The sequence below is a fragment of the Phyllobates terribilis genome, unplaced genomic scaffold (assembly GCF_046119375.1).
Source record: "Phyllobates terribilis strain yellow unplaced genomic scaffold, ASM4611937v1 Scaffold_1__5_contigs__length_1240528914, whole genome shotgun sequence".
Lineage (NCBI taxonomy): Eukaryota > Metazoa > Chordata > Amphibia > Anura > Dendrobatidae > Phyllobates > Phyllobates terribilis.
In genome coordinates, this window is record NW_027362761.1 from 232,229,756 (window position 1) to 232,251,961 (window position 22,206).

At 43.0% G+C, this 22,206-nt stretch overlaps 2 protein-coding genes across 2 annotated transcripts in view; one reads left to right on the top strand and one right to left on the bottom strand.

Moving 5' to 3' along the window:
• GMPR2 (guanosine monophosphate reductase 2) overlaps positions 1 to 5,687 on the bottom strand; it is a 28,189-nt gene extending 22,502 nt beyond the window's left edge. The window contains exon 1 of the mRNA XM_073671030.1: positions 5,562 to 5,687. The gene's annotated coding sequence lies outside the window, so the exon portion shown is untranslated. The remainder of the gene's footprint in view (positions 1 to 5,561) is intronic.
• NEDD8 (NEDD8 ubiquitin like modifier) lies at positions 5,584 to 21,905 on the top strand. The gene is made up of 4 exons (XM_073671031.1): positions 5,584 to 5,730; positions 13,629 to 13,676; positions 16,836 to 16,918; positions 21,640 to 21,905. The coding sequence occupies exons 1-4, from the start codon at positions 5,713 to 5,715 to the stop codon at positions 21,722 to 21,724; spliced, it is 234 nt and encodes a 77-aa protein (XP_073527132.1). The 5' UTR covers positions 5,584 to 5,712; the 3' UTR covers positions 21,725 to 21,905.
• The last annotated feature ends 301 nt before the right edge of the window (positions 21,906 to 22,206 follow it).

Below are 22,206 nucleotides of genomic sequence, written 5' to 3' on the forward strand. Positions count from 1 at the left end.
AAGCTTGAATGTCACTAACTTACCATGCTGAAGTCAGGGCCACCGGGATAATAGTCTTTAATGTGAAGACCCTGAATCCATGGGTTCAAGCGAAGGCTTGTTAGAGCCGCAAGCACTGGATTCAGATCCCAGGGTGCCATCTTTGGACTGAAAATGGGCCTAGATCCAAAGCTCACTTTAACCTTCATCGCTTATTCAATGCAGGTTGGACACTGTTCCAGTAGTCTATGGCTAAAAAGCTCTACTTGCAATTCTCTTCCTCTTTATATGAGGTGCTGTTAAAGATGAAAGGTGAGATTATGTGCTATTAAGCGCTGTGCTATGAGGCACTGTGATGTGTTATGAGGCACTATGCTATGATGTGCCATGAGGCACTATGCTATGATGTGCTATGAAGCGCTATGAGGCACTAAGATGTGCTATGAGGCACTATGCTATGATGTGCCATGAGGCGCTATGATGTGCTATGAAGCACTATGATGTGCCATGAGGCGCTGTCAGGCACTATGATGTGCTATAACGAGCTTTGCTATGAGGCACTATGCTATGATGTGCCATGAGGCACTATGATGTGCTATGAAGCGCTATGATGTGCCATGAGGCACTATGATGTGCTATGCTATGAGGCACTATGATGTACCAAGAGGTGCTGTGAGGCACTATGATGTGATATAAAGCGCTATGCTATGAAGCACTATGATGTGCTCTTTGTGAAGTGCAAAGAGGCTTTATGAGGCACTGTGAGGCACTGCGCTCAGATTTTTATTTAAAAGAGTAATCCATCTGAATGTAGGATAAACCTTTCCTTTGGGTGGTAAATCTCAATTGTCAGACTAGCCCCACCTGAAGGAGCCAACTGATGAGACGCAGCTGGACACCAGACCTTCACAGAGACCATGTGCTGTATTAATACCATGTGCCGTCCTCTGGATGGAGTAAACAGACTGGAGGACAACAGTAAAAACCTCTGAATGTTACTTTAACATTTACTGAGCAGATTGAGGCTCATTTTTGTGGTAAATTCTAAAGCCCAATCATGAGGCTCTGTGCGGCCTAGACATGTGGCTAACTTTATCCTAGAGGTCTAAGGTCCAGCTTCCGTGCTGAAGCCAAATTTAAAGCACGAGGCCCTTGGCCCAGATGGGGTCTTACAGAGCGCGCACACACCCATTTTTGAGTTTTGCGCTAACTTCCTTCAGCCTTTCCTAGTAACCATAACAAGGAAAGGGCCCCATAAACAAGGTAAACATTCACGAAGATCAGTCACCACCAGCTGTACGCATTCGGAGGCTGGACCAAGTCACAGGCCTGTTCCTCTCCACCCGGCCGTGCCTGAGCAATACTGGGGTGGTCAACCCCAGGCAGGGGCGCCTCCAATAGTGCGCCGATCAAAGTTGGAGCTGCTGACCCCAGGCAGGGGCACAGCTCAACAGGTGCTCCCATTGATGTGCAGAACTGGAGCTGCTGACCCCAGAGAGGGGCGCAGTTCCACAGCTGCTCTCTCACTGAGGTGCAGAGCTGGAGCTGCTGATCCCAGAAAGGGGCGCAGTTCCACAGCAGCTTCTCCACTGATGCACGGAGCTGGAGCAGCCGACCCCAGACAGGGGCGCAGTTCCACAGCAGCTTCTCCACTGATGCACGGAGCTGGAGCTGCCGACCCCAGACAGGGGCGCAGTTCCACAGCAGCTTCTCCACTGATGCATGGAGCTGGAGCTGCCGACACCAGACAGGGGCGCAGCTCCACAGCTGCTCTCTCACTGACGTGCAGAGCTGGAGCTGCCGACCCCAGACAGGGGCGCAGTTCCACAGCAGCTTCTCCACTGAGGCACGGAGCTGGAGCTGCCGACCACAGGCAGGGGCGCCGCTCAGTCTTATCCGGATCTTCAACAGGTAAGCCTGTCTAAGGTTCTCCCATCAAGGACCCTCCGGTACGCTCGTCATCAGGGCCGCAGGCTGGTACAAAACAGTAGCGGGAAACATGTTAGAAGACATGGGTCTCCGCTACTTCTTTTTTCACTGGAATGCGTCTTAGGGCGCGATTTCCTGGATAGCGTCCTGCGCCTGCGCAACCGGGATGCGCGGCTGCCAGGCCACCATAAGGTAATGGTGCAGCTGCTGCCCTTGGACCCACCATGGCGCTTCCAGGTCCCTGGCGCCGGCCGCAGCAGAGACTGTGCCTTGTTGGAAACCGACCGGCCCAGGTCTTGGAATAATCTTCTCTTCTGTCTTCTGCCGCCATTTTAACAAGGTTCCCCCTCAAGGACAGGAAACCAACTGAGGTGGTGGAGAAGAGTCGCCCTTTTATTATGTAGGTTTCCTGTCCTGGAAGGGAGGATCCCCTCTCTCGTTGTGGTGCTATCATGGGTGATTGGAAAATCACAATTTTTTTTTAAATAAAAAGCATAAATCCATTAATTAATCGGCACAGAGTCTCTCGCACTCAGGAAGATCAGGCCTTAATGTGAAAAAAACCTGATCTATGTGAATAGGTATTTATGCTTCATTTTCAGTGTGGTGGCAGTACACACGTGTTGCCAGGTATACCCACAGATTACAACTCATACATGAGGGTCTGAGCAAAAGAATACCCTCTAATTAGCTCATCATCAGGAACCTTTCAGTCAAAAGCAGACACCCCTTATAAGTTAAAGGTTCCTTTTATGTGTTGTATTAAATGGCAGTTTGTATTTTGAGTTCCAACCATGAATGCCACACGTCTGGAAAGCTAGGGCTGCACGGCCACTTTCTACATAACATAAGGATTGCAATAGCGCACTACAACATTGCACCTGGCTGTGTCAATGCGGCTGTTACATAAATTCACCTGCAATACCAAAAATACAAACCTTGTGGATTTGTCTGACCTCCCCATCGCTGACCATAGCATCTTCTTCTATGCTTGCACAGTGACGTTCCTGATCAAGTGGCAGCACAAGGAATGGCAGCATGGCCCCATTCACTTTAGTTAGGTTTGAAGTTTCTGGCTGGTTGTTAATCACAAATAAATCACACTCACTTTCTGGTTGGGTAGCCATAGCCTTAAAGTGGACTTGTGATTTAAAGTTATAACTTTCTGTCCTCTATCGGCATGCGCTGGTTTAAAATAATAAAATCCGCAGCTACCTCCCTGATTCCAGCACTGCCTCTCTGCTGCTCCTCTGGTTTCTATTTATTTACTGCAGTGGTAACATTACGACTACAACATGAATCACCGCTACAGACAAACACTAAGCTCAGTGACTGCTGCTGATACATTGGCAGTGAAGCTGAGTAGTGATTGGCTGCAGCGGTGATGTACACTGTATTCGTAGTGTGAAGACCCGGGGTCTTCCGTGGGCGTAACGCTACTCAGACAACACAGGGTGAGGGTAAAACAGCATGACAATACTTTATTGAACCACAAAGCGGACAATAAACACATAGAAAAGTCCCAGCAAATACCCAAAATGGTACAAAATTACAGTCTCACCCTTTCTTCTCCGCCCGCTTGGTATAGAACAGCTGCGACTTTGGAGATTTCCAGGGCTGACTTCCTCAACCAATGGCCCCCTGCTTCTGGCGGGCCCTCACAGAGAGAAGGTAGAGGCAAGCTTAGGAAGCTAGAAGTCCATCGAGGTACAAGGCCAGGAGACCCGAGGGTCCCAACCTGGCCTCTCCAAGAGTTTCTATGGGGTCAGATGACCGTTGGGTCACAATCTGGCTTCTCTGATTGTCTCCATAGGTTCCAGGCGACCGGTGGGTCCCTCCTGGCAACCCCAAACAACATATCCACGGGGCCAGGTGACTTCCTCGTCCCACCCTGGTCTCCCCAAATGTATCCATGGTCTCTCTGATGGTCAACAGAGCAGATCCGAATCTTTCCAGTCAGTGCCGATACCCTAAGGCTATGTGCCCACGCTGCGGAAATGAAGCAGAAATTTTCTGCATGTCCTCTCCCGGATAAACGCATGCGGAATTCCGCACGCGTTTATCGCGCGATTTCCACATGCGGAATTGCCTTGCGTTTTTTATTGCACTGCAAACGCAATTCCGCTTGCGGAAACGCAAAATTAATGAACAAGCTGCGGATTTTTCCCCGCAGCATGGGCATTGAACTTGCGTAATCACATTGGGGACCATGGGGGGCGGATAACATAGCGTTTCACAAGCGTTTACGCTACGGAAATTCCTCAGCATATACGCTTGTAAAACGCTACGTGGGCACATACCCTTAGGCTAGAATCATGTAAAATCCAAATCTGTCTCTTTGGATGCCATGCTATCCATCTACTTTCCTGAAGGATGTCTCTCATTCTCCTTGCAAAGTCTTTCTCCAATCTCTGTTTCAAGACTGACTGCTACAGAAGCACATGTCCATTATAATAGTCACAGTTCTCTGTGCAAGTACACATTCACAGGTTGGGGGGGGGGGGGGCAGCCTCATGTCTCATTGTTTGAGCTAATCAATTTACATAGTGGGTATCACAGGGGGCTCTTGTAAATACACTTCTAGATGATTTTTAGTACAATATGTCTTTAGCATAGTAAACATCATTGTTTCCAAATAAATAAAAGTCAACATTCAGGGTTATACAAAAAGTATGACCTTTTTGATCAGCAAGAGAAATACAAATACATTTATAAGTCAACACAACACAATAGTGTATTTCTCTTGACTTAACAAATCAGAAATCTCATGCACACACATTGTTTTTTTTTCGTGACTGATTTGGAAAACTGCTGCGTTTTTGCAATCTGCAGCAGGTCACTTCTTTCAGCGCTTTTGCAGCATTTTTTCACCCATAGAAAGCAATAGGTAATGCAACAACGCAGCAAAAAACCCAGGTATCAGGTTTTGCTGCATTTTTGGTGCAAAAACCTAAGGTAGTTGCATCATCTTTTTTGGGGGGTACTAAACTTTATCAGCATGCACAAGAAACAATAAAAACACCGCAAATACTCAGCAAAACCTGCTTTTTTGAAGCGGCTTCTCTACTGCCAAGAGAGCAGGCTGTGCCTGCGAAAATTTTTTTTCTGGAGACCATGTTACAGTTTGAGCACCCACAATGCATCTGTTTATTCTTGTGTGACGATGTAACAGTGGGACCGGCCAATCACAGCCCTGCCATGGGGTGACATCATTACGTATAAACAGATGGAGGTTGGGAACCCTTGAAGAATTATCTAGGAAGTTAGGATTAGCATTGACTATGGGTCAAACATTTTTATAAAGAATAATAAAATAGAGTACACCCCCCACGAGTGCATTCTCAGGAATGTCAGGCTTCTGTGAAGAACCACATTGTGGTGCATGCTGGGAGTTGTAGTTCACAATGCAATAAGACATAAGTGCAGTCCACTGACATATATGGAGGTCATGCTGTGTATAAGCGGCACTAGAGACCAGCCAGCACAGGGTGTCGCACAGGACAGACATGAAAAGGCGCATTATATGAAGAGTGAATGACAGGAAAAGCAACAGTGAGGAAGCGAACAACCCAAAGCAGCAATGGCAGGCACGGAAGATGGCGGCAGAGCGAGGACGACAGGGAACGTTACAGGGACGGAGCCGTGATACACACCTACTAGTCTATATACACCTAGGAAGCGGGGAGCCTGCGGCGTGACGTCACGCCTCCTGTACCAGCTACTTCCTGTCAGCTGACCTCCGGCACCGGAAGTGAATAGTGGGAGGACCGGCTGCTCTGCTGTGAGGAAACAGACGCCGCCAGCATGCTGATCAAAGTGAAGGTTGGTCGGGCTGTAGTGCTGGCAGCGGAGGCTGGGGGTCTCCGTGTACCGGGAGACGGATGGCGGGCTGCTGGTGGCATGTAGCGGCTGTGCCTGGGGATGGAGATGGAGGCGCAATGAGAATCCGCGCTGTGGCTTGCTGGCCAGCACTCTTGTTAGATCTCCGTTTGCTGTCAGTGAATGAGATCATTCTGGAGACCTGAGATGTAGGCTCAATATGGGGGGATGTACAGGCTCGGGATCAAGGGGTACAGTCACTACCCTGCTTCATCCAGCACTGGCGCTGTTCAGGGAGTAGGGAGTATGGAGGCGTCAGAGGCGCCTGAATTATTAAAGGGGTATTCCCATCTCCAATATCCTGTCCCAATATGTAATAGGAGTAATATTAGCAAATATCTCCAATTAGAAATGTGGTATATTTTTTACTGATTTGCTATCTCTTTCCTCATGTGCAGGGCATCACAGGACCTTAGGTATCCATGGTTACATCCACTGATAAAGTCAGTTAGCTAGATAGTTGCTAATGGTCGTAACCATGGATACTTGAGGTCCTGTGATGCCTGTACATGAGCTAAGAGAGATAGCGAATCAAAAATACTATACTATATTTCTAATTGGAGGTATTTGCTAATATTATTATCATTACACCTATTACATATTGGGATAGGATCTTGGAGAGGGAATGTCACACCCCCCCCCCCCCCCGGGCGATATCAGACCTCTACTATGGCCATACAGGGTATAGAAAAGTAAATCTATACGTACCTGTATGGCCCATAGTAGAGGTCTGATTGCAGAGAAAAGCGCTTTAATCAATTCTATTTTGTCTAGGCTTGGAGTCTGGGAGACGGCAAGCAATCCCCGTCTATGTGCTTATTATTCCCCCAAATCCCTGCCTATATGCTTAATTATCATATCCCCCCCTCCCCTGCACTTCAGAGGGTCCTGTGACATGCACTGTGCTCGCTAACTTCCCGGGCATACCCAAAACGCGGCTCACATAGAGCACGCTTTGCTTCATGGCGACACATCTCTCCGTGCACTGCTCTGCAGGGTTCTATTGTGCAGGCGCCTGCACAATAGAACCCTGCAGCGCAGTGTACAGGCCGACGGGGCCGTGATGAAGCAAAGCGTGCTCTATGTGAGCAGTGCTTGCGCATGTCTGGGAAGTTAGCGAGCACAGTGCACGTCACAGGACCCTCTGATGTGCAGGGGAGGGGGGGGATATGATACTTAAGCATATAGGTGGGGATTTCGGGGAATAATACGCACATAGGCGGGGATTTCTTGGCGTCCAGGGGACGCCAAGCCTGTGCACAACGGAGTTTATAAAAACACTTTTCTCTGCAATCAAACCTCTATGGGCCATACAGGTATGTATAGATTTACCTTTCTATACCCTGTATGGCCATAGTAGTAGTCTGATATCTCCAAAGTGGTGACAGATTCCCTTTAAAGGGGTTGTCTGGGACTTTAAAGGAAACGGTCACCAGGTTTTCCCCATATACAGTACTGCCACCATTAGGGCCTTCTTTACAGCATATTGGAATGTCCCAATCCAATCTGCAGACCCCAAATTGAGGGATACTGTGTGGATGATGTAGGGACGCGTTTTCCACAAGAAGGATGGCAATCGCAAAAAAGAGATAAGGTACCCGCTCAAGACCCATTGGTATGCACTGTGCCTTCTCTGGATAAAATAAGTTATTTCTTGGGATCTGCAGACTGGATTGGATACTTTATTTCCTCTATTCCAATATGCGTGTAAAAAAAAAAAAAAAAAAAAAAAAGGCCCTAATAGTGGTGGCCGTACTTTATGTGGGGAAAACTTGGTGATGGGTTCCCTTTATCATTGATGACCTATCCTTAGGATAGGTCATCACTGTCTGATCGGTGGGGGTGCCGGGTATCACACCCCTACTGATCAGCTGTCCCAGGTGTCTGCATCAGAAGGACCTTCTCAACCATGGAGCTGCACAGTTCCGTTGTCAGGATGGTGGCCACGGCCAGGTAGTGCACATCCCCCCCTCCCACCCCCATTGATTTGAATAGGGAGTGGTGGATGCGTAGTACTCGGCCGCAGCCAGTATTCAGATGATGGAGCTGTGCAGCTCCGTAACAGCAGTTCTATCCGAAACCTGATCGGCGAGGGTGCCAGGTGTCGCACTCTTGCCGATCGGATATTAATGACCTATCCTATGGGCCATCAGTGATAAGGTCCTGGACATCCCATTTAATGGGGTTGCCCACCTTTTGTAGCCAATTTTTTTCTTAATTGCATGCACTTGGCTAAAAATAATTTTTGAAATAAGTTTCATTACAGAATTTGCCTCCTACAACCCCTGTATTACACTGTCTATTGCTGGCCTTATTTTATCAGATGTGTGGAGAACATGATATGGTGTACCTTTACTATTATGTAATTATGACAGGTTCTCCTCCTGCTCTTGTCAGTGCAGCTTTCCTCACAGACTGCTCAGCTCCCTTGTCCATACAATAGCTGCTGGTGCATGAAGCCATTGCATGGTGCAATGGCTGCAGGAGCATGAGAGCAGACCTGTAATACAGGGGTTATAGAAGGCAAACGGTTTTAATGAAACCCAGTTGTAAAAATAGTTTTTGGCCCTAGTTTCTTGTATTTAAGAATAAAAATTTGTCCCCAAAGGAGGACAATCCCTTCACTCCCCAAGCCTGTTTTCACCTTCATGACCAGGCCGAATTTTACAATTTTGACCAGTGTTACTTTGTGTTAATAACTCTGGAATGCTTCAATTTATCCCAGTGATTGAGTTTGTTGTTTCGTGGCATATTGTACTTTGTTAGGGGTAAGTATAGGTCAATTTTTTTTGTTTATTTGTGAAAATATCAGAATTTTGGCTTAAAAATTGAAAGTCTGAAAATCGCAAAATGTATGTCCTTAAACCAGTTAGTCATTCTGTACAAAATATTTTATAAATAAATTATAATTTTCCAACATGTCTACTTTTCATCTGCATCATTTTTGACACGTATATATTTTTTTTGTTAGGGAGTTAGAAGAGTTAAAAGATCAGCGATTTCTCATTTTTCCAACAAAATTTACTAAATCATTTTTTTAGGGACCACATCACATTTGAAGTGACTTTGAGGGGCCTTTATGACAGAAAATACTGAAAAGTGACACCATTCTAAACACTGCACCCCTAGAGGTGCAGGTGCATTCAAGAAGTTTATTAACTGTTTAGGCACTTCACAGGAATTAAAGCAATGTGGAAGGAAAAATGAACATTTTATTTTTTCTCGCAAATTTTCATTTAGCTCCAAATTTTGCACTTTTACAAGAGTAACAGGAAAAAATGAACAGTACAATCTGTTGTGCAATTTCTTCTGAGTACACTGATACCCCATATGGGGGAAAAACTACTGTTTGCATGCACAGCATGGCTCGGAAGCCAAGGAGTGACATTTGACTTTTGGAGCGCAAAATTAGCTGGAATAGGTGGCTGCCCCATGTCACGTTTGGAGAGCACCTGATGTGCCTAAGCAGTGGAAACCCCCCTCAAGTGACCCCGTTTTAGAAACTACACTTCTTGAGGAATTCATCTAGGGGTGTAGTAAGGTGTGTCTTTAACCCTCAGGCGATTCACAGAATTGTATAACATTGAGCTCAGTCAATGGAAAATTTTTCAAAAAGGATAATAGGAGAAAATGAACCGTACAATTTGTTGTGCAATTTCTCCTGTGTACGACTATACCTTATATGTTGTAAAAAAAAAACTACTTTTGAGGCATAGTGCCATATTGTAGTGCACATTTTGCTGGAATGGTTTGAGGGTGTTCTGGCACCTCAGGGGCTCTGCCAATGTGATGTAACAGCAGACGCCCTCCCCCCATATGTGACTATTTTGCAAACTATACTTCTCAATGAATTCATCATAGAGTGCGGTGATCATATTGACACCACATGTGTATCACAGAGTTTTATACCATTGGGCATTGAAAAAAAAAATAAAATTTTTGCCCCAAAAAAATGTATTTTAGCTCCAGATTTTACATTTTCACACAGGTAAATAGGTAAAAATGGCCCCAAAATTTGTCAAACAATTTCTGCTTAATGTGGCAATACCCCATATGTGGCTGTACAGTACTGCTTAGCCACACTGTGAGTCTCAGGAGGGACGGAGCGCTATTTGCCTTTTGGAGAAAATAATTATCATAGAATAGTTTGCGGACTCCTTATACGGAGCCCATATTTGTCAGAAGAACAAAATACCCCCTCAAATGACCCCGGTTTGGAAATTACACCCCTCGGGTTTCATCTGAATCACGTCACTCTGAGATTTAGGGTGGTGGGACGGCTTGTATACTTTTTTTGATCAAAAATAGTTCACTAAGTACCCTATATTTAATATGCAACTTTGCTTTACATTTATATATAATGATGGTAGGGTATGAGATATATTTTTTGTCTTTTGTAGGTTTTAGATGGAAACCCTGATATAAGTGCTCAGCGTAGAGCGCATGATAATTGTGATCCAAAATGTGCCCAACAAAAGCTTCAACTCAATCCACAAAAAAAGCAAGTCCCCACTCAGGTCCATTATCTGTTACCGGAAATATAGGGGGCTTCCACATTACTGGTAGTACAAACACTCTGGAAAAGCGCTATGGCTCCTCACCCCCCCCTCCCTAAGGAAATCCAGCGGATTGTGCCCACACAAATCCAAATGCCCCACAGTGTGCCTAAACCGCAATTAGCCTCCATGTTTGGCATTTCTGCAGTGATAAGAGCCTAGGGTTTCGCTCAGCAACATTCATTTCTGCTTGTTTCTGGAAAACACCCATAGTCAAAATAGTCACTACACCTGTAGATAAATTCCCAGAGTGGTCCATTCACTATAATGAGTCAGCAGAGTTATTCTGGACTCCGTCTGGCCTCTGTTCAGCATTGTCCTTCTTTTCAGAAGTACACAAACCTGTGGACTACCGTGCTTTTATGCACTCCTAAAAAGACAGAGACCGCCAAATCATAAGCCAGACGGTATCCCCGATGCCTCCATCTGCCTCTTTACAGGGAATCTTCCTCTGGGAGTTCCATCTGAATCATGTATTTCAGAGATTTACACGGAAACCCGGTGTAAGCGCTCAGCGCAGAGTGCAGGATAAATGTGAGCCCAGCCTTACTGCGATCTTTGGGAGGCAGAATGAACAAATCAGCTGCAGGTGAAGAATTGGTTTTAGTTATTTTTTACGCCGTTCCTTGTGCAGTATAAGTGATTAGACGACTTTATTTCTCGGGTACGATTACAGCGATACCAGATATATATTGGGTTTTTATTTTTGGCAACTGTCACACACTAAAAGATGAGAGGTATAATTTTTCCATATTTCTGCTGACAGTCATATGAGGCTTGTTTTATGCGGGATGAGTTGATGTTTTTATTGGTACCATATTCGGGCACATGACATTATTTGATTGCTTTCTATTCTGATTTTTAGGAGGCAGAATCAACAAATTCCAGCAATTTAGGAATTTTTTTTTATGCCGTTCCGCGTGTGGTAAAAGTGATTTGGCAGATTTTTTCTTCGGGTCAGTACGATTACAGTGATGCCACATTTATATAATTTTTTTAATGTTTTGCTGCTTTTACACAATTTAAAAACTATTTTATAACAAAATATTTTTTTTGAATTGCTAAATTCTGAGAGCTATAACTTTGTTTTCCGCTGATGGAGCTGTATGGCGGCTTTTTTGCAGAACAAAATGACGTTTTCAGCTATACCATTTTTTTTGTGTATATGTATATATATATATATATATATATATATATATATACACACATACATTTTTAAATCTTTAATTTACTTTTCCTGTGCTGATCTAATACTCTGCAATGCTTTTGCATTACATGGCATCAGATCAGTGTCTCGCAGACAGGGAGGAAGCGTATCTGCTCTTGCTCTGAGCGGGAACTTACAGGCCACCGTACCTGGATGATCCCGCAGCCAGGGACATTAGTCAGGCCGAAGGGCATCCGATTGAACTCTGAGTGAGCCTGCGCGATCGTCACACTGTACATGTACAGCGGATGTCATGAAGAGGTTAAGAGGTGCATGCTACTTAATGAATCACAGGTGTATCAAAAGTGGCGTGTGCCTTACGAATTAGACCAGCTGTAGCGTCATGCACTGTATCACGTCAGCGCCACAACTGCAACATTTTTACACAATTTCACGATGCACAAACCTTTTCCAACCTTTCACACTGTTTACGCCAGATCCCGGTCATAAACACTTTGATGAATCGGGGCCTTCATGTGTCTGTAAGCTGCCGAGCCGTGTGATTTCCCGGTCACGTGAATGCTTGCATGCGATTTGCACACTTGTGGTCTTGTACCAGCTAGATGTGCTACACTTCTCTCAATAAATGTGAAGTCATTGAACTAGGGTGAGTCTTGTCTGCACCTGACAAAGTATGCAAATCATATACATGCACTCACATGACCACCATCTAACATAGGGGATATCCGGAATAAGTGTGCGTACACCATGTTTTCACAATTCGACAGTCAGAGTGCGTGACTGCAGATTTTTGGCCCATGCCTGGACAACCCCTTGGGGAACCGGAGTGTTCTGCTTTTATTTTTTTCAAATCTGCCATATGGTTCCTAAGATTCAAGGCTTTATATTTATTGCTACGATCTGTGATCTTTACAAGGGGGAGTGGCTTTCAGTCTCTGGGGCGTGGCTTAGGCTGTTCTGCAGTTTTACTCTGAGTCATGTCCTCTTATAAAAACCATAAAAACTAGTGTGTAAATAAAAAAAAAAAAAAAAAAAAAGCCCATATCTCTAGAACAACATGGCAGATTTGAGAAAAAAAAAAACTGGATTACTCGGGAACAGTGTAAATAAAGTAAGAGCAAAAAATAGGACATTTTTTTTGTCCTTTTAAAGGGACCATGTCATGTCCCAAAACGCTATTAACTTGCAGATATGGGGTTAATCTACAGGTTAAAAGTATTCTAAAGCTGCCTGGTGCAGTCACTGAGAGCCCCCTGCCAGGAGGAAATTAACTTTATTCCTCCCTCAGCCTCGGGCTTTGGGGTGGGCCGGCGCGGCTCCATTCACCCTTCAGTGCATAGTGATTGGCTGTAACCATTCCCTGGCACTGACTGACAGCCGGCCCCAATGCTGATCCTGCTGTCAGTCAGTGCAGGGGCACAGTTACAGTCGCCGCTCACTATGCACAGTGCGGTGACTGAAGCCGTGCCAGCCCACCCATATGACTGAAAACTTTACTCCTCCCAGCAGCCTCAGGCTAACTTCCTCCAAGTAGCTGGGCAACTTCAGAAGCTACTAACCTGCAGATTAACCCAATATCTGCAGGTTAATAGCATTTTTACATGACTGTTTCCCTTTAAAGCCTCAATTGCAGATCTAGGCAAATATAGTTGTAAAAACAAAAATACACCATTCACATTTTTTTTTTTTTTTTTTTTTATTGCCCTGGAAATTAGTTTAAAACCATGACCCATGGACCCACGTTTTAATTAGCGGGGTCTACTCGCACTGCTGTAGTCAGTTTTGTAATTTTCCTATGATGGAGCAGAACAAATAAAATGAAGAACAGTGATGTGACTGAGCCCAGGTGAATCGGCTTGTACTCCAGGCTGTGAGTGTGGGGTCTGTACAGGTTTTCATCCATTATATGTAAACATCAATGACCCCATTCACTGACAGCGAGCAGGATTTCTGAGATTTCGTACAGGTTGAACAGATTTCCATCAGAAATAGTGACATTGGTCACTGAACTCTCCAGATATTGCTCTAACTGCTTATTATTGACTCTTATATATTTTTTTCTGTTTTTTTTTTTTTTTGGCCATTTGCATAATGTTTTCATATTGTTGTCATTCCAGACGCTGACCGGGAAAGAGATAGAAATTGATATTGAGCCCACTGACAAGGTATTGTACCCAGCCTTACTTCAGAAATATTGTTTGCATTTAGTTTTCTTTCTTCCGTGTCACTCGTATAACGCAGGTGATAAGTAAGGTGAAATAGACCGTAACCACTGCATGTTTCTTGAAGTTCATGCATATTCTTCTTGTAGTATTAAGATCCTACATATAGACATGGTGTTCTTTATGGGCGTACACACACAATGGTGACCTCGGGGTATTCAGGGACTGGTTACCACGGTCCGTGAGCTGGGCTCAACTACTCATGGTTGTGGATCCGCATGAGAAACTATAACTACAGTTGGAATCGAAAGGATTGTAATCCCATAGCAACATTTACAAACTTTCTGCTGTTTGCAATAAACCAATGAACCAAAAACCATTTAAATACCTGGACACAACTAATAGAAGTGGTTTCAACACAATGTCAGTCTGCAATGTCTGCAGTCTCAGAATTAAACCAATCCTTGTATGACCAGCATCTTTAGGACTTCGTAAAGACTCTCTGGCTGTTATGACCTGCTGCAAATTTGATGAATAGCCAGACACCAGCTTTTGCTTCTGACAGTGTTCTTGGGAGAAATCTTAGCTCATTCCTCATGGGCATAGCCTCCAGTTCACCAATATTCTTGGGTTGTTAAGAGAAGAGATCATTGCCTTGCGCAAACAAGGTCAATAGTACAAAAAGATAGAAAATGCATTGAATGTTCCTAGAGATACAGCTGGACACATGGTTCGTAAGTTAAAAGGAACACTGTCTACACTATCTGGCTGTGGCAGAAAGTGGAATCTGTCCCCGGTTGCCCCAGGTTCTTAAGGAGGTAGGTTCTGGAAACCCTCGAGCGATTGTAAATGAGCAGATTTGGCAGCAGGCATTGGGGTTTCAGGTTGTATAGCAAGGAGCATACTAAACACCGAAGGTCTACTTGTCTGAAATCCAAGACATGCACCTCTACTGACCCAACAGCACGAGATGTCGTCCTCAATGTGCTCAACGGCCTAAAGATAAGCCACTGAAGTTTTGAATTCAGTTCTGTGAAGCAATGAAACAAAACAAACTTTTCAGGCCTACGGATCAGCAATATGTCTGGAGGAGGAAGAATGAAGCATGCGCTAAAAATAATAGCCGGTCTACAGTGAAGCATGGTGGTGGCTTGGTGATGCTCTGGAATTCTTTGCTTCCTCGGACACTGGAAACCTGCAGCGTGTGGAGGGCATTATGGTTTCAATAAAGTATTAGGAAATACTAGGAGAAAACATTGTCTTCTGTGAGGAAGATCTTCCAACAGGACAGTGATGTCAAGCATACCTCAAAGTCCATCACGGCTTGGTTTTAGAAGAAGTATTGGATGATTCTGGAGTGGCTGTCAGTCACCTGACTTGAAGCTCTTAGAAAACTTTTGTAGAATCTGACAAAGGTGGTTTTTACTCGCCAATTAAAGAATATTCGTGAACTGGAGGCCATAGCCCACAAGGATTGGGATAAGATTCCAGCCATAAGCTAGTGTCTAGCTGTGCATAATGTTTGCAGCAGGTCATAACAGCCAACGGGGCTCTGCTCTACTTGCTTATCATGAAGGGTGTGAATAACTGAGGGCACGTTCAGTATTTGGTCAGTATTTGACCTCAGTATTTGTAGGCCAAGACCAGGAGAGGAACAATCAGAGGAAAAGTATAATAGAAACAACTCACCACTTCTGTATTTATCACCCACTCCTGGTTCTGGCTTACAAATACCGATGGAAAAAAACTCACCAAATACTAAACGTGGCATGAGACTGCAGTAATCATTACAAGTGGCATGCTATGTCGAATTTAGAGATATTACTTGTTTTACAAACAGCAGAAAGTTAATTTTAATAATAAACCTAATCTGCAATGGGGGTTGAATAAAATTGATTGCAATGGTTTATGCACGGACATACATAGAATATTGACCTATCTTAGAGCACATGGTGATTCCTGGACCTCATCATTGGTAGAAATTAATGCCAAAATAAAGTTTAAGAAATCTTAATACATCTTTCATATGTGTCCTAAACCAAATATAATCCCTAAATTTGCCAAACCAGTTAAAACTTAACTTTTATTATAAATGTATAAAATGTGTTAATAATTGGTGCACAATAACCCAGAGACTCAGGGACTATATCTCTCCCTGAGTGGACAGGGAATAACTTGATTGACAGCGTTTTATTATGATATTATCCATCAGTGGCCCAATAAACAGAATCCAGTGTTCATTTTCATGCTAAGATTTCTGAAAATAACGCAATTGACAGTGTTAATACACCTGGCAAAGTAGTAAGGGATATGTAAGCCTAGCTTGTAGCCTATTCTCCCTGAAGAAGCCCATATCTGGGTGAAACTAAGTCACTCAATGTGCATATATGCGAACATGTGACAACTAGACGTACGCGGCCTTACTCAATGCAAGTGTATTCTAGTCAGAATGTGGCTGGACGTGTGCTTATCGCATACTTGCGGTCACATGACATCCCAATGCGGAAGAATCCTCAGCGCTTGCCGGTAGGTCATATGACTGCTGGTATGCGCTGTGAGGAGTCACAAGTCCGCAGTCACGTAGAATGACTGCAGACTTGTACCCCAAGGCCGGACAACATCTATAGGTTTTTTAACTGGTCTGGCAATTTAATCGATTTATTTTTTTTTTCCCCGTTGGTACTGTAATTGGTATGTGAATTGCTTTGTTATCCCTCACCAAACCATAGAGTAAGATTGATTCTTTTTATTTTAAACCAATTATAACATGCACATAATTATGCTTAGTGTAACGAAAAGCCTAGGGTCTGATTCTTTCATTTCTAGCTTTAAAAATTTCCAATTTTTTTTCCCTTATACACCACCCTCAACTTTTTTTCTAAAAAGTATATGGCTTGACAGAAGTGTTAGCCAGCATGGCGGAAAGTGGCAGAAATGTAGCAACCATTTCCTCCAGCTCCCATAGATGGCAGGTTGTGTCGTGTAGTCAATCTTTCTCCAGTGGACTTTTTGTAGACTGGAGTAAGAGACTCCAGCCTTGATGAGTCGGCCCCTATGTCCTTTCTTTCTGTATGTGAGTGATGAGTCTAATGACAGATATTTGTGGCACGGTACGTTCTCTAAACATGCTCCGCTCGCCGGTAAATTCTATACGTTCTACAGGTGGAAAGGATTAAAGAACGAGTGGAAGAAAAAGAAGGAATTCCTCCACAACAGCAGAGGCTTATCTATAGTGGAAAACAAATGTAAGTACAATGCAGGTACTTCTGCTCTAAGGGATGTGTACCATACTTAATAAAGGAGTGACTAGATCGCTCACTGTGCAGTGAATGACCAAATCTGTCCTCTGTATAAATGGGTGCCTTTTCAAATACTGCTGACAGTCCGGAAATTAGTCCAAGAAAAATAGTTGATTGGCACAATCAAAAAATGATAAAATCTTCACATTTTATGCTGTAAGAATCCACATGCTGGTGACAGAAAAAAAATAATGACATGTTGGGGTGCTGTGTGCGCCCTCAGTCATTGAAAAGAAAAACAACATTCTCTACGAGGATCTCCAGAATGTGGATTTTAATTGTTTGATACTTAAAGATAAAATCGTCTCACATTTTATTCTATATGTGCTGTTCAACTTTTTTTTTTTTTTTTTTTCTTGTGATGTGTACCATACTAAGAGTTGGGAGACACAAAAAAATAGTTGTTTTTTTTTCTTCTTTTCTCTATTGTCACTTTCACTGTAAACAACTTTGTGAGCATTTCTTTTTCGTAGTACAAGCTGAGCAAACAAGTCACTGTGTGGCAACCGTTAACAATAGAAATATGGAGCTTGTGGTCATGGCTGCCAAAGGACATGTTGTTTCAAGCATTGTCTTTTAGTTAAAAACTGTCGCAGGTTTATTGAAAGCTATGCAATGGCCAACGATTCTTGAATCGGGTACCGTGCATGAAATTTAGGTGCATTTGCTTGGAGAAAAGAGCAGATATCTGGATAAACACTTTCTTTGAGAGTAAACTGTAGTGCTAGTGACATTTGGAGGGGGTTATCATGATCTAACATGGACAACCTCATGTTGAATGAAGCGGAGGTACGGCACCACAATCCTGATCATGCCGGTTTGTGACAGTCACTGGGATCAGAAATTCACTGATCGTACGAACACCATGAAGAGCTCTCCAGATCTACAGTACAGACCAAAAGTTTGGACACACCTTCTCATTTAAAGATTTTTCAGTATTTTCATGACTTTGAAAATTGTACATTCACACTGAAGGCATCAAAACTATGAATTAACACATGTGGAATTATATACTTAACAAAAAAGTGTGAAACAACTGAAGATGTGTCTTATATTCTAGGTTCTTCAAAGTAGCCACCTTTTGCTTTGATGACTGCTTTGCACACTCTTGGCATTCTCTTGATGAGCTTCAAGAGGTAGTTACCGGAAATGGTTTTCACTTCACAGGTGTGCCCTGTCAGGTTTAATAAGTGGGATTTCTTGCCTTATAAATGGGGTTGGGACCATCAGTTGTGTTGTGCAGAAGTCAGGTGGATACACAGCTGATAGTCCTACTGAATAGACTGTTAGAATTTGTATTATGGCAAGAAAAAAGCAGCTAAGTAAAGAAAAACGAGTGGCCATCGTTACTTTAAGAAATGAAGGTCAGTCAGTCCGAAAAATTGGGCAAACTTTGAATGTGTCCCCAAGTGCAGTTGCAAAAACCATCAAGCGCTACAAAGAAACTGGCTCACATGAGGACCGCCCCAGGAAAGGAAGACCAAGAGTCACCTCTGCTTCTGAGGATAAGTTTATCCAAATCACCAGCCTCAGAAGTCGCAGGTTAACAGCAGCTCAGATTAGAGACCAGGTCAATGCCACACAGAGTTCTAGCAGCAGACACATCTCTTCAACAACTGTTAAGAGGAGACTTTGTTTTTTAGGCCTTCATGGTAAAATAGCTGCTAGGAAACCACTGCTAAGGACAGGCAACAAGCAGAAGAGACTTGTTTGGGCTAAAGAACACAAGGAATGGACATTAGACCAGTGGAAATCTGTGCTTTGGTCTGATGAGTCCAAATTTAAGATCTTTGGTTCCAACCACCGTGTCTTTGTGCGACGCAGAAAAGGTGAACGGATGGACTCTACATGCCTGGTTCCCACCGTGAAGCATGGAGGAGGAGGTGTGATGGTGTGGGGGTGCTTTGCTGGTGACACTGTTGGGGATTTATTCAAAATTGAAGGCATACTGAACCAGCATGGCTGCCACAGCATCTTCCAGCGGCATGCTATTCCATCCGGTTTGCGTTTAGTTGGACCATCATTTATTTTTCAACAGGACAATGACCCCAAACACACCTCCAGGCTGTGTAAGGGCTATTTGACCAAGAAGGAGAGTGATGGGGTGCTACGCCAGATGACCTGACCTCCACAGTCACCAGACCTGAACCCAATCGAGATGGTTTGGGGTGAGCTGGACCGCAGAGTGAAGGCAAAAGGGCCAACAAGTGCTAAGCATCTCTGGGATCTCCTTCAAGATTGTTGGAAGACCATTTCCGGTGACTACCTCTTGAAGCTCATCAAGAGAATGCCGAGAGTGTGCAAAGCAGTCATCAAAGCAAAAGGTGGCTACTTTGAAGAACCTAGAATATAAGACATATTTTCAGTTGTTTCACACTTTTTTGTTAAGTATATAATTCCACATGTGTTAATTCATAGTTTTGATGCCTTCAGTGTGAATGCACAATTTTCAGTCATGAAAATACAGAAAAATCTTTAAATGAGAAGGTGTGTCCAAACTTTTTGTCTGTACTGTATGTAAATATATAGTTCAATAATAAACAAAATGTATTATCTTTGTGCGTGTCAGTTCCTCACCAGCCCACTGTCAGTAAATAGGCTTCCAGCCGCTGAATTTACATAGGACTAACACCTGGAGAGGCAAAACTGCAACAAACTGCTTCTTGTTGCGTAAAATCTGCACCACCGGTCATTTATTAAAGGGTCACCCCCTTCGTTGGTATTGTAATACACTGCGCATTTACAGCACACAAATCCGCAACCGAAAACCTGAATAACTATTAGGGTTTAGCGAGTATGTTCTGTCCGAGTACGCTCGGGCCGAGCTCTCGAGTATTTACAGCTGCTCGGTGATATGGTTAAATCGCTCCCGTGTGCATGATTTGCAACTGTTTGACAGCTTTATTACATGTGAAGAATGTGTAAGAAATAGACATTCCTCCCATGTAATAAAGCTGTCAAACAGTTGCAAATCATGTACACGGGAGTGATTTAACCATGTCACCGAGCAGCTGTAAATACTCGAGAGCTCGGCCCGAGCATACTCACCGAATGGGTTAACAGAACATACTCGCTCAACACTAGTAACTATCCAACTGGAGCCCAACTTTAAAGGGGTATTCCCATCTCCAAAATCCTATCCCAATATGTAGTAGGTATAATAATAATATTTGCAAATACCCCCAGTTAGAAATTTAGTAATGTTCTTCTGATTTGCTCTGTCATTTACACCATGTGCATTGCAAGAGCTTAGGTATCTGTGGTTACAACACCTAGCAACTGTCACTATGAGTGGTCATAACCATGGATACCCAAGCTCGTGCAATGCCCTGTACATGAGGTAAGCAACATGGCTTATTAGTAGAACTAGATTACATTTCTAATTGGAGGTATTTGCTAATATTATTATACCTACTACATATTGGGATAGGATCTTGGAGATGGGAATACCCCTTTAATCCTACGATACTTGTTGCTGAGGCTTTGGTATGAAGATATCTGAAAAGTATGCATTTTAAAGAGAGTGCATCATTGGAAAATGACCTATTGCTTAAAATATGTATATTAAATATATTTTTTTTTAAAGTTGGATATTTTTTTTTTATACTTTCAGATCACAATCTGTATTTAAAAAACAAACAAAAAAAAAACAACACACCTACCTGTAAATCTTGCAGTTTTCACACTGGCCACTGGGCTATTTTAGACTCTCACTCCCTGTATCTGAGGTTTTGCTATGATCACAAGCAGCATTACAATAACACCCCATATACTATTCAAACTGGCGATGTCTGCTACCCCTGTTGCTATTCCCTCCCTTCACAACGACCTTTGCACACACTAGTTGCTTCAATACAAAAGATAGTGTTTGAGTAAGTGTTTTGTTGCTAATGTACTTGTGGATTTCCTGAAAGCCGAAGTGGCCACTGTGAAAATTGCCTGATTTTTATTTATATTTTTCTGTATGTATGTTTGTGTTTTTTTGTTTGTTTTTCTTTTTTACACATATGCAAAAAAAATTTACAAAAAAAATTAATCAAACAACCTGAATTTAAATGGGTGATTTTCTGATGATCACTTCCCCATACATCTCAATTGACTTGGGCTGCAGACTAATACCGTAGATATGACCCATAATGATCCTAATGTAAAGATCAGCATGTGTGTCAAAGTGAGGCAAGGATAGATTTTCGGCCTGTGGATGTAAAGAAAGCGATTTTCATTCATTCAGCCTGTAGTTATTAAAATGGTGGCAACATAACCACAAAGTGTAGTAAAGTTTTTTTCTTTATTGTAAAGCTTTATATAGTTATGACTGGACACCTAATAAAAAAAACAAAACCTCTCAAACAAGAACGTTTAGTAAAATGCTAATGATTCTTCCCTTGTGTGGGTGTTATCTGCATGGTGATGGTGAGTTAAGGGTTACCATAAAAGATAATTAATACCCACTCACTATAGGTCATTGTGATGGCTCTTGTGACTACTCGTTGCCATATTAGTGAAACAGAAGTCATTGGTAAGTCCATCATAAAATCCACAAAAACTGTCTTGATAATAAAACTTGGATGCACCCCTTGGAAAATCTTGACGTGAAGAAAAAGATTTACTCTAGCTAGCATAAAATACCAAAATGACTGACTTTATCATCTTTTTCTCCATAATAGGAATGATGAGAAGACTGCTTCAGACTATAAGATTCAAGGAGGCTCAGTGCTACATTTGGTCCTTGCACTTAGAGGGGGTTGCTGAAGGGTCCTTATGCTCCCTATGCAGTCCTTTTATAAGTTTCAGCTGCGGAGGTACCGCATCCCGGGGGTCCTGCGGTGAGGACTGTCCTGTATACCTTCGCCAGCTTGTTTGTATTATAACGAGATTGTGTTGTTATAGCCTGTTATGTGTGTTTGCCTTGAAATAAATGCTCCTCCAAACATTCTGCTTGTCGATTAATAGTAAGGTGACTCTAGCAGGGATGTCAAACTCAAATACACAGGGGGCCAAAATTTAAAAGCTTGGACAAAGTCGCGGGCCAGCCTTGATATTTAATAAGGAAAAAAATCCTCCGATTGTAAACATTATTTTATCAAATATAACAATGAACCTACATATGGAAACAAATATATTCCACAAATAAAGTACATTTTAATTAATAGATCTTATAATATTCCAATATTTTATTATGTAAGAGCAATAAAAGCATATGTTCCAATGGCCTAATTTAAATATGTAATAAA

Excerpts from the sequence above, each read along its gene's own strand:
- NEDD8 (XM_073671031.1), top strand. Across the intron at positions 13,677-16,835 it reads ATATTGAGCCCACTGACAAG|GTGGAAAGGATTAAAGAACG; the intron begins GTATTGTACCCA and ends TACGTTCTACAG. Across the intron at positions 16,919-21,639 it reads ATCTATAGTGGAAAACAAAT|GAATGATGAGAAGACTGCTT; the intron begins GTAAGTACAATG and ends TCTCCATAATAG.